This window comes from Dreissena polymorpha, chromosome 10, assembly GCF_020536995.1.
Source record: "Dreissena polymorpha isolate Duluth1 chromosome 10, UMN_Dpol_1.0, whole genome shotgun sequence".
NCBI classification, from domain to species: domain Eukaryota; kingdom Metazoa; phylum Mollusca; class Bivalvia; order Myida; family Dreissenidae; genus Dreissena; species Dreissena polymorpha.
This window is the reverse complement of record NC_068364.1, coordinates 73,073,641-73,090,434: the sequence shown is the minus strand read 5'-3', so window position 1 is coordinate 73,090,434 and position 16,794 is coordinate 73,073,641. Positions and strand designations below refer to the sequence as shown.

Genomic DNA, 16,794 nt, shown 5'->3' with positions numbered 1-16,794 from the left:
CTACAAAGGTTAATCTGGAACGACAATACGCTCATTTATTAAACCCGCTTTTCACAGAGCGCGGCTCAAATATATTCAATACGTTTGATGACTATTAAGCACATGGTCTAGTTCGTTAAAGCCATGGTAATAATCTTACGGCTATAGCTGCTATATTGCACATTGGAACATTGATCCCTTTTGTCGTCATCTGAAAGTACAGATAATCGACACATATAATTTGTAAAATAGTGTTAGTTTATTTTAATTTGGCTGTGTTAAAGTACGTCTCTTTCTGCGTTCACACGCACCATAGAACTGTTTTTCGTAAGAAGCTTAATATTATCGCATATATTATTATTTTAAATTTATTTTTTATTTCAAAATTGTATTTGTACTGAACGCTTATTGCATATCGACTATAACAGATTAATCGGTTTCTTATCATAATATAAATCATGTATTTTGATACTAAATGCTCTATAAACTACGAACACGGATTCTTAAATAATTGTTTTCAATCAGTGAATAACTCAAACATCTTTCTATATATAGACTTTTCCATACCTGGTCACAAAGGTTACAGCGAGATTATACGAGTTTGTATATGTTTTAAATTGTAATATATGGATAAAATAGGTAACAATATTACAAAATAGGCAAGAAAAATTATACATTATACATTGAAGACGAATTGCATAAAATGCAGCAAGTACAAATTAGCGCCAGAGCCGATTGTGAAGAAGATATTTCGTACATATTATCCTACATGAACCGAAGCATTCGTCTTTTCAGTTAGTGTTCGTGTGCCGTATGAATAGATATCGTTGCAGGAATTTAAAATGAACCGTTAATCTAAATTTAGATTAACATCGTAAATGCATGATTTACATGCTGGTGAATTTAGCTGTACAGACATTTTTGATATCAGAATTAAATATCGGGCTTATTTCAGATTTTTCGACACACGTTTTTCTTAACTTTTATTTTAATATATATTAAAATATATGTAAAATACGTTTTTTACACAATTTATATTAATTAATAAATATCCCGCTTTAATATCTTAAAGCAAATGCAATTCATAGAGGTATTAATTTGGGACACTATTTTTTTTGAAATGGAGGTCTATTGAGACTAGTGTTTAGTTTAAAAGTAGTCCGGGAAGATTGGGGAGACGAATAGCCAACCCATCGAACTAAACTTAAATATTTGCAGCAATCACAATTTCGATCGTGTTTTGCTTAAAGTTGGTGTTGGTGTTGTAAAGTTAGTTCATATAACCACGAAGGTCTCTCCTACTAGAGTTTATGGAGTTTCACAATTTGCTGTATCTATTGGTGTCGTTAAGCCTGAGATCAATTTATTTTTGTACATTTAAACCTACTTAAATAAATCGAGATCAAGTGTTATGTTTCGGCTAACTTAACCCGGTTTAAACCGGCTTTGCACTAAAATTGTCCTATAAGGTTACAACAAATATAATCATTGGTGTTTGCTTAATTGAGTAGTGAGGAGTTACTACTACTACTACTACTACTACTCCTACTACTACTACTACTACTACTACTACTACTACAACTACTACTACTACTACTACTACTACTACTACTACTACTACTTCTACAACTTCTTCTACTACTACTACTACTACTACTACAACTACTACTACTACTACTACTACTAGTACTACTACTACTACTACTACTACTTCTACTTCTACTACTACTAATAATAATACTGAGGTTTAACGAAACAAAGTGTTTTCTCATGATAATGCATAGACAACGTGTACCATCAACGTTTAACTATTCTCTGAACAACCATTTCTTAAAAACAGTTGAAGATAATCCATATCTAGGAGTTCAGATCAGTGAAAACTTAAAGTGGTCAACACATGTTAATAAAGTCTCTAACAGAGCAATCAGTATTCTTGGTTTCATCAGGAGAAATGTAAGACACAGCAACAACAACTTTAAAGAGCAGGCATATATATCCCTAGTGCGTTCAATTTTAGACTATGTGAGCAGTGTTTGCGATCCATATCTTTAAAAAGACAGCGATACACTGGAAGGAGTACAACGACGCGCCGCCCGTTTTGTCTGTAGCAATTACCAAAGCAAGAGCAGTGTATCAGAAATGCTCAAAGAACTAAAATGGCACCCATTGAAGGACCGTCGTAGAGACCAACGTGTGGTCTTTTTTTCACGAGATCATCTACGACCTGGTGGCCGTCCCCGCTGACAGTCTTCTAGTCAAGTAAATAAACGCAAACGACGAAACTCTGACTCTTAATCCATCACACTGGCAACAAGTAACACCGACAAAAATATTTTAATTCACGTACTATCCGGAATGGGAACTTGTTACCAGACAGTGTAGTGACTTGTACAAAAAGTGATCAATTCAAAAGTGCACTTAGTAAATCGTGCTATTAACAGTGGAACATCAAAATGCTCACATCACACCCTCGATAGGTTTTGCTCGTAAGTGAGCTAGTTTCGAGTACCATACATTTACAGATACTGCTACTACTACTACTTCTTCTTCTACTACTACTACTACTACTATTTCTACTACTACTTCTACTACTACTACTACCTTTGCTTGTACTACTACTACTACTACTACTACTACTACTACTACTACTACTACTACTTCTACTACTTCTACTACTACTACTACTACTACTACTACTACTACTACTACTACTACTACTACTACTACTACTACTACTACTACTACTACTACTACTACTACTACTACTACTACTACTACTACTACTACTACTACTACTACTTCTACTACTACTACTACTATTACTACTAGTACTACTATTTCTGCTACTACTACTACTACTACTACTACTACTACTACTACTACTACTACTACTACTACTACTACTACTACTACTACTACTACTACTACTACTACTACTACTACTACTACTACTACTACTACTACTACTACTACTACTTCTACTTCTACTTCTACTACTACTCTTACTACTACTACTGCTACTACTACTACTACTACTTTTAAAACTATTAATGCTACTACTACTGCTGCTACTACTACTACTGCTACTACTAATACTACTACTACTACACTACGTCTAGCGCGATTTCTGCCATCCACCTCACTCCCACCGTGGACAATTTTTCGTGAGCGTGGGAAATCACCGCGATCGGAAGGTGTTTCCATCATGATATATCGCGTCGACAGTGGCTGAACACCGCAGGCGTTATCGGGATATCGATCTCACGGTGGACCACCATGATCGCGGTGGACCACCGCGGCCTCGGTGGTTCGCGGTGAAATACAGGTAAATGTGAATGAACATGTATATTTCGATATTGCAGACCGTATAATTTTTGCAAAGTTCTAGAATGTTTTTTTACATGTTTATGTACATGTGTATACATTGTAACTTGATTGTTAACAATCGTCATTATTTTTAGTGTTTACCCTCCTTCCAGAATCATTTGGCATGTCGTACATCGAGCGTGATGTGCTTTATGTTTTGTTTCTACAGTTTCTGCGTGAATATTTACTTGTTGTTTATTTAAAGAATTGTTTGTTTTTGTTAAAATTTCGGAAATGCTTTCTCGTTTGTACACGTACAGCTTGCGGTATCCGGACAAACTTGTTTTCTATAACGTGTCCGCTGCAAAACTTACATTGTAATTTTTCTGTTTTCGAGTAGTATGTTATTATAACGAACTCTTTTGATTTCTAATTTATGTGACGATAATCGAAATCGCGTCAGTGATGTTTTGTATTTCTTATTTGCTATAAAATCAAGATATAGTTCGAACTCAAATGTGTTTTTAAATCTACAATAGCTTATGAGTTTGGGGGAATTATTTATACAAGCTTTGATTGAAATTATCTAATAAACATTGTTCAATTGTAATGTAGATGAATGTTTGATCTGTTTGATTTATGATAGTTGTTTGATCCACCCATATTTATACTACATGCACTTTGCTATTTAGAGCACTTGGGGCATTTGCAATTACTTGACAAAAATGACTTTGACTATATTTACACTTCACCACCCAAACGATGTTAGTAATAAAATAAACAAACGAGGTTCTTACTTAAGACAGGTTCATCGTTGGATATATTCTTTACAGGAAAACAGTGGCATGCACCAACGGAGGGATATTTGTGGAAATGTTCTGAAACGCATAACAACACACTTATTATTATATTTTAGCAATAATAATGTGAACTCGACGATGAATATCAAGTTGGTTGTGTACAGACCATAATTTCCATTTGGTAGATCACTTTAACCGGGTGAATAAGCAAATGCAGTTTTTTAACATTGCAACGACTTCAATCGCTTTAGATCATTTATATCGCATTTTTACATCAATAGATAATAATATGTCTACAATAAAATAAGACTGTTCACGAAACTGAAAAGACAACTTAGAAATAAAATAGTCATCCTATTAATACTTTAGAAGAGACTTACGGGCAAGTTCGGCAATTATTTTCTTGCGACAATCCGGGCTCCTTATTTCTAGATCATTCAAAAGGTTCCATTCTACATATAAAACACAGGCAAACTTGAAATATGTTAAAATATATAGCAGTTTGAGTTATATATATAATATATATATATATATATATATATATATATATATATATATATATATATATATATATATATATATATATATATATATATATATATATATAAATAAACAAATGTATACACACATGACCATTTGATTTAAAATAAGAAATCATACTGACATATTATTATTGTGAATCCAAAAAATATACCAATATGCGCCAAATTTAATAAATTTACCAAATTCAAAATACTGCGAAAAGTCGATTCGCCCTATTGGTGAAGCATTTTACAAACGTTTTGCTATTTTATCGATTTTGAGTCATAAATAGTTATCAATTTATCAATAATTTACCAATTATTATCAATAAATTAACAAACAAGTGTAATACTCCTAATCGTCTAGACTTTTTTTAACTTGTTTACATATAATACACGTATTCGTTTGTTAATCTTAGTCAATTCCACGGAAATCAACTACAAAATAGTAAAATAATGCTTATACATACGAGAATTCTTGCTCGAGCATAAGTTGGTATCGTACAGTTTCATCAATTCTGTAAAGGTGATTTGATAATTTAAAGAAATACAATGCCATCGCATATATAGCAATAAATTTAAACACTTTACTTACAATTATTATTACAATATATTATCTACTAAAACACACAGACAGATTATAGTCGAAACGAACTAGACGTTTGAGTACAGGTAAACAAAAACAAGAGTATCATAAGAGTATATTTCAATTATGTACTGCAGAATATAAAGTCTTGATTACAGAAACATAAGTGTTGTTTCAGTGTTTTTACATTCAAATAAAACAATAAAGAATGGAAAAAAATGAAACGTCTAGATATGCTAACACAATCTAAATATAAAGTATTTGCATGATATGTTTAACGGCATGAAATCGGCATGAACTAATTGCACTGACTAGTACACGCCACTGCAAAATGAGCAAACAATTCGTGGGCTCTCTTTTTATTAAAGGTAAAGGTACCTTGATAGCTGTGGAACTGCAGGCAGTTGTTTGGGTCCCTATACTGAACACTCTCTAAAACGTGTGTTAAGATTGCAAACAAATTAATCTGTTGAAACATTTAAACCGTATATAGATGTTTTTGAAATAACGAAATACAAGTTTAAAAATTTATTCCAGGTAAAACGTTAAGTCTTTAATTTTAATCAGAACATGCATTCCAATATTTACGATTGTTTTTGCGTAATATATATTATTAAAACCATAAACTAAAAATGCATTAATATCCGCCTTACTTTTTATTACTTTTTAAAAGGGGCAGTATAGGCCCGATTTTTTGAAGTCTTACTAACACATTGACCAGTTTACTAGCTTAATAGAGAAAATGTTGCTAAGTTAAAAGCGTTTTCCGAAGCGCATGTTTGGTCACCGCGTTAAACGCATTAATATTTTCTACATGTTTTGACTATGGAAATGTAGAGACCTGATCAGATAATAAACCTTTTAAAAACACATACATGTTTAGAGTTACATGTTTTACTCAAATGCATGTTTTTGTAAAAGTAACAAAGCTACCATTAAAAAGTATTTATACCTATCTTACAAAACAAAAGACGTATCATACATGATTAATGTTATCTTTTCTCAAAGCCATCTCAAAACGGACCATCAATGTATACGTTTTTTTTAAATTTTAAAAAATCGAACACAAATAATTAATCTGACAATTACATTAAACCCAATACACAAAAATATTGATTTACGTTCTGTACGCATTACTGTTAAAACAGTAAACAAGTAAGTTATCAAGATGCTTTAGCTAAAATCATACAACAACATACACTAAAATAACCAGCCCCTCACACAGTGGACTTTTGGACAAAACTTATGTGCCAAACAGTAGCAATATTTCATCATTAAATTTCCTTAATACTCAATAAGGCTTCATCAGCGACCAAACCTGTTTGACAGAAACATATATAAAAACATATAAGTACGAATTATAGTTCAAGCAAGAGAGAAATCTAAATGATGCATAGAAGATAACCGGAAAAAATAGTTTAAAACCATTGAGTTCAAAATAGAGAATTGGTCGGAAATGAGTTTATATTTTGGTGTAAATAAAGCACTGAAGTTAAGACTACATGTTTGGTAATGTATTGAGGTTCTCACAATTAACTTTATTAATGTGCATGCTGTGTCCGTGTTTGGGTTTTATACAACTAATACTATTGTGTACTTGAACATCATGACTAATAATATCGATAAGGTTCAATTTATTGTCGATGTAACAGCAACATTCAAATATCGAAAATGTGTTTACCAATTCAAACAAAACAATTGTTACAGTCATAAAAATGATTCATACAAGATTGACACCAACTTTGCTTAATTGTTTAAAATAGTGTATGTCTATGATTATGTATCACAATAAACCTATTTTTATGTGAAAAGACAACAAGTATTAAAATGTTATGAAACACTAATTGTCAATACCTAATCGTAAGATTTTCCTAATAATATAAAAAATATCACTGGTTTGTGTACACCTTTGTATCGGTTTTACCCAGCACATAATTATTTTTAATACAAAAAGTTGGAAATGGGTTTGATACTTCGAATCCCCGAAACGTAGCATTGTCATTGCCTCAGTCACTATAGAATTTCTGCAATTTCTTACAACACTGCATTCTCTTGTCCTAAACATGTGTGGGACATAAATGAACACTGCTTTTTCTGGTATATAAAACATGGTTTTTTGTGTAAATATCTACAAGTAAAGCATACAATCAAAGGACCATGAGCTAGTGGGCTCATGCTTATTTATAAACCAAAAGATGGTGTGCAAACGACACTTTCCGCTTTTTCCGCTTTTAAGATATATTTGGTTTCTGTTCTAAGTAAAAAATCAGTTTAAGCGGAAAATGTCTTCCCTGATTAGCTTGTGCGGACATCACTGGTTTGCTTATCTGGAACGACACTTTTCGCACATGCATTAAACACCTTTTTCACAGAGAAGGGCTAAAATGTATACTGCTGATTGCATAAACGTTGTTAAACGTTTGCTCGCGTATCACACACACAGTTGGATGCTAAAAGAGGTACCCAAAAATGAGTGTAATGGGATTAAAATAACATTTTTTCTCACTAACAAAGAAGTTGTCACACCAAAAAGAGTCCATACATATTACATTTATCTAGGACTCTTATAACATGTATGAAAATAAACATGGCTGAGATGACTTTGACATTTCCTTACCTTCATCTGCCCGAACTTGTTCAACTAAGACAAGCTTATCATGGTAGCTTTGTCATCTTAATATTACAACATATGAACAGATGAAAGTAATGGAATAACTTGTCTAGTCCGAACAAATAAATTGGAAATAAATCTACTAAACGAAGAAATATCGACAAAATATAAAACCAGTTAAACCAACACTTAAGAGTATTCCTTTCAAGAAATTATAAGCAACGACATGAATTTCATGTTCCTCCGCTTAGCCAGATTGATAAAAAAATGCTTGTAAGTAGATAATTAACCAAATTAAATGTTACTGAAAATGTAAGTATCTGGTCCCATGGAGAAGAACTCGAACTGCCAAACACGCGTCGATGTGTTTTGTTTACATTAAATCACAAATAACACACAATACTTTCTATACAAGAAGATGTTTGAGTTTGCGGTGTGGGTAAGAATCTCTAGGATTTACTAATGCTTTGCATACGTACGTTTGCAGACACATCGACTCGGGTGATGATCAAACGAATCTAAAAACCAAACCACGTTTATCAGGCTCAAAGGGAGAATTTATTATAAATCTTACGACTGAAAAGCATCAAATAAAACTACAAAAAGTATGTGAATTCATTTCTATAATCAGCATTTAATATTTCCTGAACATTTATTGTTGATGGAATGGATTTTTCGTCTACATTCCAAATAGTTTTCTGTGCAAAGTTCTTTAAATGGACGACTAGTAAATGGCTAAAGCTTTTGGCTTTTAATCATAGTACATGTATTTTTTATGGAGCATAGTCATAAAGCACACATTAAGAGTAGAAAAATATGACAATATGCATTCTGGTATTGTGGCTTATATTGCCACATCGTTCATGCGGGTCTGCGTGTTTGATAGACCTATATACGTCGACACCGCAAGAGGTCAGATAATCGTTTAAACCAGACAATAAAAGGTACGCTCCGATTTAGCGTGTCAACCTGTTTGCTCACTTTAAGCGTGCCACTTGTACATAAATCAGAGTAATAGTACGCCAAGGATGTGATCGCCAGAACGACCAAGAGACGCATTAAAGATTGTTTTTGCGAGAACTATTTAGGTAAAATATATTAGACACAAGCATGAACATCAATAACGAAACAATAATGTGAGATAAATCAGGTATTTTGTTTTACCTAACGTGGAAGGCGGTTATTTGCCAACAGACTCATACTCCGCTTACAAACATATGTTTATATTCAAAGAAAAGAAAATCACTACTTAACATGTCACGTGGTATATCAAATCATGAGCACAGTCGTTGTCTATATGCGAAAGGTCGAACCACACTGCAACGAAGCAAAAGTTATATGTATGCACCTTAATTTTAAGCGTTAACAACCAATTATATCAAACTTTGATATTTAAAACACGTACAATTATAACGCCTGATGAATTATCGTTAAAAAAAAAACAGCCAGCGTTTTAAATATTTCTAATGAACCTAACAAAAAAAGGGTTTTCAATCTTATAATTTCATTAAAACACTATCACAAACGGTACAATATGTCACACAAGTACATTGAAATTTTGGATTCTTAAAATGTCATCTCTATTAAAAAGAAAAATAATGTCAACGTTTGTTTTGTATATAATTATTTTAGAAAAGCATTACTTTTAATTATAGATTCTGCACAATTAATTTCATACCCGAATGATGAGATGGACATGCGGGAGCTCTGTTGTTGTTGTCAACGAAAAACTGGTCAAAAAGTGCTGGAAATCAAACGATAACATACGGAAACGGTGTATTTATGCAAAAAACATATGTACATGCATCGAACATTTCAAATTGGGAGCTGATTAATATTGAGCTGAACAGGACTCAATAAGCTTTATCAGATAAGTATGCCTTAAATTTGTTCTGGGTTTAATAATATTTAGACATTTTTTTGTTTTTTTTTAGTCAAGCATTCTTAAACTGAAAGAAATAAACGACGCATATTTTTTTAAATAACATTTTTATTTAAATTCAGTAACTGTATTGAATCATTAGGTTGACACAAGAACGCCAACTATGACCAAAGAATAATAAAATAAAATCTTTATTGGTCAATACACCTTTTAAACTTATCTTAAAAGCAAGTAGTTCCAAGCAGGTAATTTGATTATATTTTGATATAATATTTCGTATTCTTTAATGTTATATCTATCCCTCATCTTACTGCATGAAGCATTTATTATACTGATATTGGGCGAATACACTATATTGTAAGATTTGTACACTGTGCTTAAATAGATGGAGCGTTCTTATACAATCCTAGTACATATATATTTCATATATCTGCATAACAAGTAATTGCAAGTTTGCAATGCCACTCGTCCTTATGACGCATATGTATGTATACTTGTCGTATAGATTTAATATATGCGACGATAAGCTTTACATGCTTACGTCGTAAATAAACTGTGTGTTCTATTGTATTCTCTCATTAACATAGTTACGTGTACCTGCCGCTAAGGAAGTTCGCATTTTTAAAAAAGCAAAAAACAAGTAATCATCAATAGAATTGTGCTCAAAAATTGTTCTTTAGAAAATAAGTAAAAAATAATAATTGCACTGTGAGTATGATACTTGCATAAATGTTGTTCTCCTTTTTATCCTATAAAGGACAACACCATCTTAAATCATCGTAAACGAATCAATAATTTGAACACTATAGATCAATGTGGTATGATTGTATAACTAAGATGTTAAATATAATTAAACCTTTGTAGTGGGGTTGAGACAAACATCGGTCCTTCATGTCACTGCTGCCTGCAATTTAAAAGGTTTTATTCTTCAGTAAATTCAAAGTCTAACTCGCGACTTTTTCTTTTGGACCAATATGTTACTTAATAGAATGTATACTTTTGTATGTCAGTATGTTTTGAACATATTATTCGATTCTTCATTTAAGAATTAAATAGCATTTTTCTGCAATTCATCGGTGTATGAACTGTAGGGAAAATTACGCCTAATTTGCATAAACGCCGACGGTATTACTTACCGTGTAGTTCATTATACTGGTGGTTGAGATGGTCGAATACGAGTAAACAAACAATCCCATGAATATATATCGAAGTGTTATTGACCATCATATTTTTTGCGGCTAAGACGTGAGAAAGCACCGTTAAACTTAGAAGAAACGCTTACCGCCCTGTAAATCATATTGGTAATTGACAAGGGGATTGGTACTGTCATATGGACAATCCTAGAAAGGAAATTATTTCACTTACCATCGCGTACACCGCTTATGTAGTTAAGAAGGGAGTTGGTACCGTTACAATGACAATCTTCGGGAGTATGAATGGAAACACCGTACCTGTCTTTTTGGAGCAATAAAGAAAAAAAATATATATATATATATATTATTTTTTTTACTTTATCGCTTAGTAATATATATATTACTAAGTACTATATTACTATTACTATATATTTCTATTAGTAATATATATATATATATATATATATATATATATATATATATATATATATATATATATATTCGCAATATAAAAACGAAATGCCAAACAAAGGCGCGTTTGTTGAATTAAGTTGAAAATAAACAAATATATTAGAATGGTCTTTACTTTAGTGTAATCTTATAAGAAGTGTGTATATATTGTATGTTCACATGCTTTTACTTTTATCAATACTTTGAATACTAGTGTTGTTTTTTTTGTCAAAGTATAAGGTAATCGACGAAAGATAAAGTGTAACGATTTCACTTACCCCCTAACTGATCTATTCCATGGAATAGGCACCAGGGACTTTTATCTCCAAGGAGCTTTAACTTCGCAAATACTTTAAGAACAACAATAACACATTTTAAATATAAAATGTATTGTCAGACCAAGGCCGCGATTCGCTAAAATAGATTTATTCTAAAACGACATGTCTGAGCATAAAAACGAACATGCGATTTGAGTTTTGATTTTGATTTCTTTGTCAATAATCCCCTGTTTTTGTCTAATAAATAATCACGTTCGATGGACTGAAAACAGATGTTCAATTATATGATATGATCTTATAAAGACTCCAATAAGTGTCTCTTTTCGCATCAAGGATTGTTTTCAGTTACCTTCCGAGCAGAAATAATCGAGTAAACTCAAGTGACCAGGCTTACCTTATTTGAAATTAAACATTCCAATCAAAGTCAACATTATACTGCATCCGCTGGGGAAAACACAATTGTTACAACGTGAATGATAAAAATTGCGGTTAAACTAAAGCATTAACAGTGTTGAAATGATAATCGTCTTGCATGAACTTTGGAACAAAATGTCATTTTGTAGTATCAGTTTCTGTGCTCTATGTGTGTGTGTGCGTGCGTGCGTGCGTGTGTGTGTGTGTGTGTGTGTGTTTGTGGGTAATTAAGAGCAGAAAAGTTGCATAGAAATGATTCAAAAATATGTGGAACTTTTACGTACAATTCATTGACCTGACAATAGATAAATTATACCTTGGTCGATGCTGAGACAGTTTTCCACATGCGCCAGGTTGATAATGTCTGAAAGAAATCATTATAAATTACGACAAACGTGTACTTTAAGCCTGTTATCGAACTACACATAATGACTTCAAAATGAATATATATGAGTCTGTTGGCCGGCAGTCTGTCCTTCTGAAAGTAGACAAAAACATAAAAAACTATATAAAAAAACTGCACACAAACTAAACGACGGAGCTCTCCTTATTTGTATCAACTTCATCATTAAAATGTTGATCCGCTCTTACATAATATATGATTATGATAGGAAGTTTTATTAAATAACATGTTCGATCTTGCGATGTCGTGCATTCATTACGACTTTGACAAGTCCTAGTTTGTTCAGTCGATAACCGATTTAGAAATACTGTAATGTTAATTAAACGTCTATATATAAAAGCACAAATGACAATCGCATTCTGTATATCATTAAATAAATCAAAAGAACGTTAACACTATAGATTTAAGCTCAAACATCACTTATCGTCCTTAAGCAATCTCTTATAAAACGAATCGAGTAAACACTTCACAAGAGTAAACCTTGGTCTTTTACGAAATTCAATACCTTTATATTCGGGAAATCTGCTGCACCAATCCGCATCTGTAAACACAGTATAAAAATGCCGGTGAAAATGTAAATATAGTCTGTTTATATAGCTGACTTTTAAATTATTTATTTTCAATACAAATTATTATCGCAGTTATATTACGAACACAGTGGATTACCCGATTATGGTTGTCCGAATTAAATAGTTAAGCGGATTCGTAAAGGTATTCTTACTTAGGATGAAATTTGCTCGGTAAAAATAAAATATAAACACGATTTACGTTTGCGCGACATTACGTTTATCAATTATTACCATACAGGAATGCTCCAACGTCGGTCATTGTTGAAAGAACCAACAGGAAATGGATCAATAGATGACCTTAAATTACACATGCACAATTGTCAATATATTTCCAATGAGTTTATTAGAGTAGACACAATATTGGCAAATTTACACATACAAAATAAACCATAAGATATATTTTCAGTAACGTATGTTCTGGACTACTTCACAAACAAAACGCCTTTAAACAGCATGCCGTTTGAACTTTAAAGGGTGTGGACATTGGACCGCCCTCATAATATGTATAATGGTTTTTACAACAGCTCATCAAGGTAGCTGGGGAAGGTCTGACGAAGCTACACTGGAAATAGTATTATATCCTTACTAGTGTTCTTAGGTCCTCTTGGTATATGTGTGATACTAGTGGATGTTCACATTGCAATCATCTGTTTTTCTTATGTATGCGCTCAGCCATAAAAAAGGACCATATCACACTGTGCTCGTTAAGAGGGAGTGATTACAACAAGAAATATATAAACATAAAAAACAGGTATCTCGTTAGACGTAATCTGTTCCGATATTCTTAAAAATATACGTATATTCAAATAAATCTCTCATCAAGACATATTCACTCAATATGACATAACATTATTGCAATAAATGCACACATTATGTACATTTTTTGATTGAAATTTAATAGCAAGTACACAATAAATAAGTACAACGTATATAACCATAATGCATTTGAACAGTCTTGTTTAAATTTACTCGAAGTGAGGCTTTTGTGTTGTAAACATGATCTTTCTTAAGCCCTTCCATGAGTTGATCTTACACGACAGGCTTGGGTCTTTTTAGGATCGTCTGCCTTAATCAAAAGGCAAGATCCCCCACCATGGCCTCCTTTCCTCTGTGAGTTGTAGATTGCTGGATTTGCAATGGAGGTCACCAGATGATGCTTGCGTACATGCGGTCGAGCAGCGAGTGCGCTGCCTATTCGGTACATTACCGGAACACAATCGCTTAAAATTGAAAGTCACCGATGACTCAAAGGCCTGTGGCTCCAAATGCGTACATGAAGAGTACATTTCTTTGCGCAAATGTTCAACGCCGTAATTAAAGTTTGTACTCATGTGTATATGAGTAGTCATTTCTCATTGTTTTGTATGTACATACGCACAATGATGCCAACCAAGAAGAAAGTTTAAGAAACGTGTACGATTTTTGTTGATAACCGGCGGATGACTGGATATAGCAGTAACCATCAAATCATGTCTGTGCATTTGTGTCCCTAGTATGTCCGGGCTCAAACGTTGCCTCTAATCGTACAATTTCAATAAAACGCCTACTACAAACGAACACTACGCAGACGTGTCCATGTGACACATGTCTGACTACCTCAAAAGGCAAAGTGAAACTAAACGATTAAAGATCAAATATGGCAATACAGCTATTTGTGCAAACTTAAATTATATCATTAATATTGCTGTTTTAAAATAACTTTTAACAAATAATCACAATATGGAGACGGGGTGTCACGTCATCCGCCCCTCCATCAAAGGTCAGGATCACATTACAAATAAAGTACACATTTGGCCAAAAAGGAGATTGTCTCCTTTACGGTATATTGTATCATGCAATGTAAAATAAAAAACCACAAACGTCACAAACGTCAACCATAAAAAGCGACCTAACTTGTTTAACAACCGTCTACCTATAACAACGGATATCCTTCAGATAACAAAATGTGTATGTTTTTTTTATTCAATAGTATTATTGATCAATAATACTTTACAGAATTACACAATTTCTACACCACACGTTTAAAAACACATTCATTGTGTTACATTTAAAGCCTAATTTTAAATGCCCATTTATTTTAAATACATCGAGACAGAATGCTTACGGCTCAGTGCTGAGAGCCGGATATAACGTGCCATTCATGTCATAAACATTATGAATGCGTTTGATTACCGTGTAATCTGTTTTATGGATAATTATTCTGCGTCTTTAAACATGATCCTAAGTCAAAAAGCTATGAAATACATTGGTTATTAAGACCAACATCTGCATGTTCATACCGTTTCCTCATGTAATGCGCATAAACTGATAAACGGTGTTGGGTGACACAATGACACATTTCTGAAATAACACGCTTCCTTCAAACAGGAAATAGATCTCCATATGATAAACATTCGCCTCGGTTATCATCCGATTTTGCACTCATAACTATATTATAATCCGCTTTTATAAAGCGCAATGAACGCAACTTACATTCATCTTTAAAAATGAAATGCTAAATAAAGGGCACATCTCATCTCTGAGAAAAAAAAGTGTGTGTTGCAGAAACATTCATTTAAGCTAATATATACTTGCTGTAAGATCTTTTGTTAATTATTGCTTTCAACTATACCAATACCTTTTACAGGCAGTGCCATTGCTGTTTTGTGTAGATTTCATACAGTGTCCCTTTCGACAGTTTGCAACATAGACTGTGCCACTGAAAAATGCCGAAGTTTTTTATATTAAAACAGTACCGGTCAGTATAAGTATTTTATTTTTATACAAAATATGGACAAATCACGTTTACCGTGATAAACAGAGCGGCATCACACAAAAAGACATATAATGCAATCAAAGTCATACAGATGGTAAGATGTATTTAAAACATAGACAGAGTTTCAAAACACTTTAATAAAGAAGTTGAAACGTTGCGTACTAGTTAAATAAATGTCAAAAATCGTAGATGAAAATTTAAGTGTAATGTTGACGTTTAGAAATACTTCTCTTAAAACATAAACACAGTACAAAGAACTTACCTGTCGAAATTCAAATAAACACTGTCTTGCAAAACATTTATTCTGACTTAATGTTATATTTGTGTCATTAATTATATGAAATTCAGATAAGCTGCACCTTGCGACAAAAACGTGTCCCACTAAAGATATGAAATTCCATTTTTCACAAGTTCAGTCACGTTTAAGTCTGTATATAACTACAAGCCTGACTTTCGAAACCACGTGTAAAACTTCATGTGTTGGCTAAGGTATTTGTAGTGCATCATTAGATTTCAGAGGTCAATAGTAATTTTGATCCAGCCAATCGATGGCATAATCATTTGGAGCTAGCGTCAATGGTCGTAAAATGTTCCTATGTATTATTTTAAGTGTATAAGAATATGGTTTACTTTATGTTATTTCATGTGTTTCTGTCTAAAAACAAAACAAGCAGACTTAGACGTTTGAAAAATATTAAAAAGAAACACATTAATAGTATATTTTTATTTCTAGAAGTAACTTTCAATAACGTTTTATTAATACAATAACTGTATTAGGAAAGATTTTACATTCTTATGATATACTTTAAAATATATAAACACAAAACGTAAAGTCTTCTTAAAATGACAATATGAATGCCAGCTTCGTTCACTGCATTAACGACATATTGCTAACATTATTATATATTATGGTTGTCTTCTACGCATACACACTTACATAATGCTGCCAATCGCACATTTTGTATTGTAACTTTATTTGTTTAGACATCGCATGGTCTTTAAACAGAACAAACATTTCTACCACATTTAAACAACTGCGAAGTAGATTGAGGCGTGGTAGTTACACGGCCCAGTTATTTCCAAGTTACAGTGCCCGTCTATTTTGCC

The 16,794-nt window shown here is 32.6% G+C and overlaps 1 protein-coding gene and 1 long non-coding RNA gene across 6 annotated transcripts in view; both read right to left on the bottom strand.

Annotated features, from left to right (window-relative positions):
• The window catches only part of LOC127848935 (uncharacterized), an 81,705-nt gene that overhangs the window by 37,516 nt on the left and 27,395 nt on the right, over window positions 1–16,794 (bottom strand). For 4 of the 5 annotated variants that reach the window (XR_008034825.1, XR_008034824.1, XR_008034826.1 and 1 more), the window contains exons 12-16: window positions 5,571–5,624; window positions 5,077–5,124; window positions 4,466–4,537; window positions 4,083–4,163; window positions 140–190 (exon numbers count right to left, since the gene is read on the bottom strand). The exons of the other annotated variant lie outside the window; for it this stretch is intronic. Coding sequence is in view for 1 of the 4 variants with exons in the window: in XM_052381663.1 (XP_052237623.1) it covers window positions 140–190; window positions 4,083–4,163; window positions 4,466–4,537; window positions 5,077–5,124; window positions 5,571–5,624 (306 nt within the window). In the remaining 3 variants the exon portion in view is untranslated. The remainder of the gene's footprint in view (window positions 1–139; window positions 191–4,082; window positions 4,164–4,465; window positions 4,538–5,076; window positions 5,125–5,570; window positions 5,625–16,794) is intronic. 5 annotated transcript variants of the gene reach the window in all.
• Window positions 13,239–16,124, bottom strand: LOC127848941 (uncharacterized). Its single transcript, XR_008034828.1, has 3 exons — window positions 15,950–16,124; window positions 15,550–15,630; window positions 13,239–14,152 (listed from the first exon to the last, which is right to left on the bottom strand). It is a non-coding gene; the product is annotated as an uncharacterized LOC127848941 (long non-coding RNA).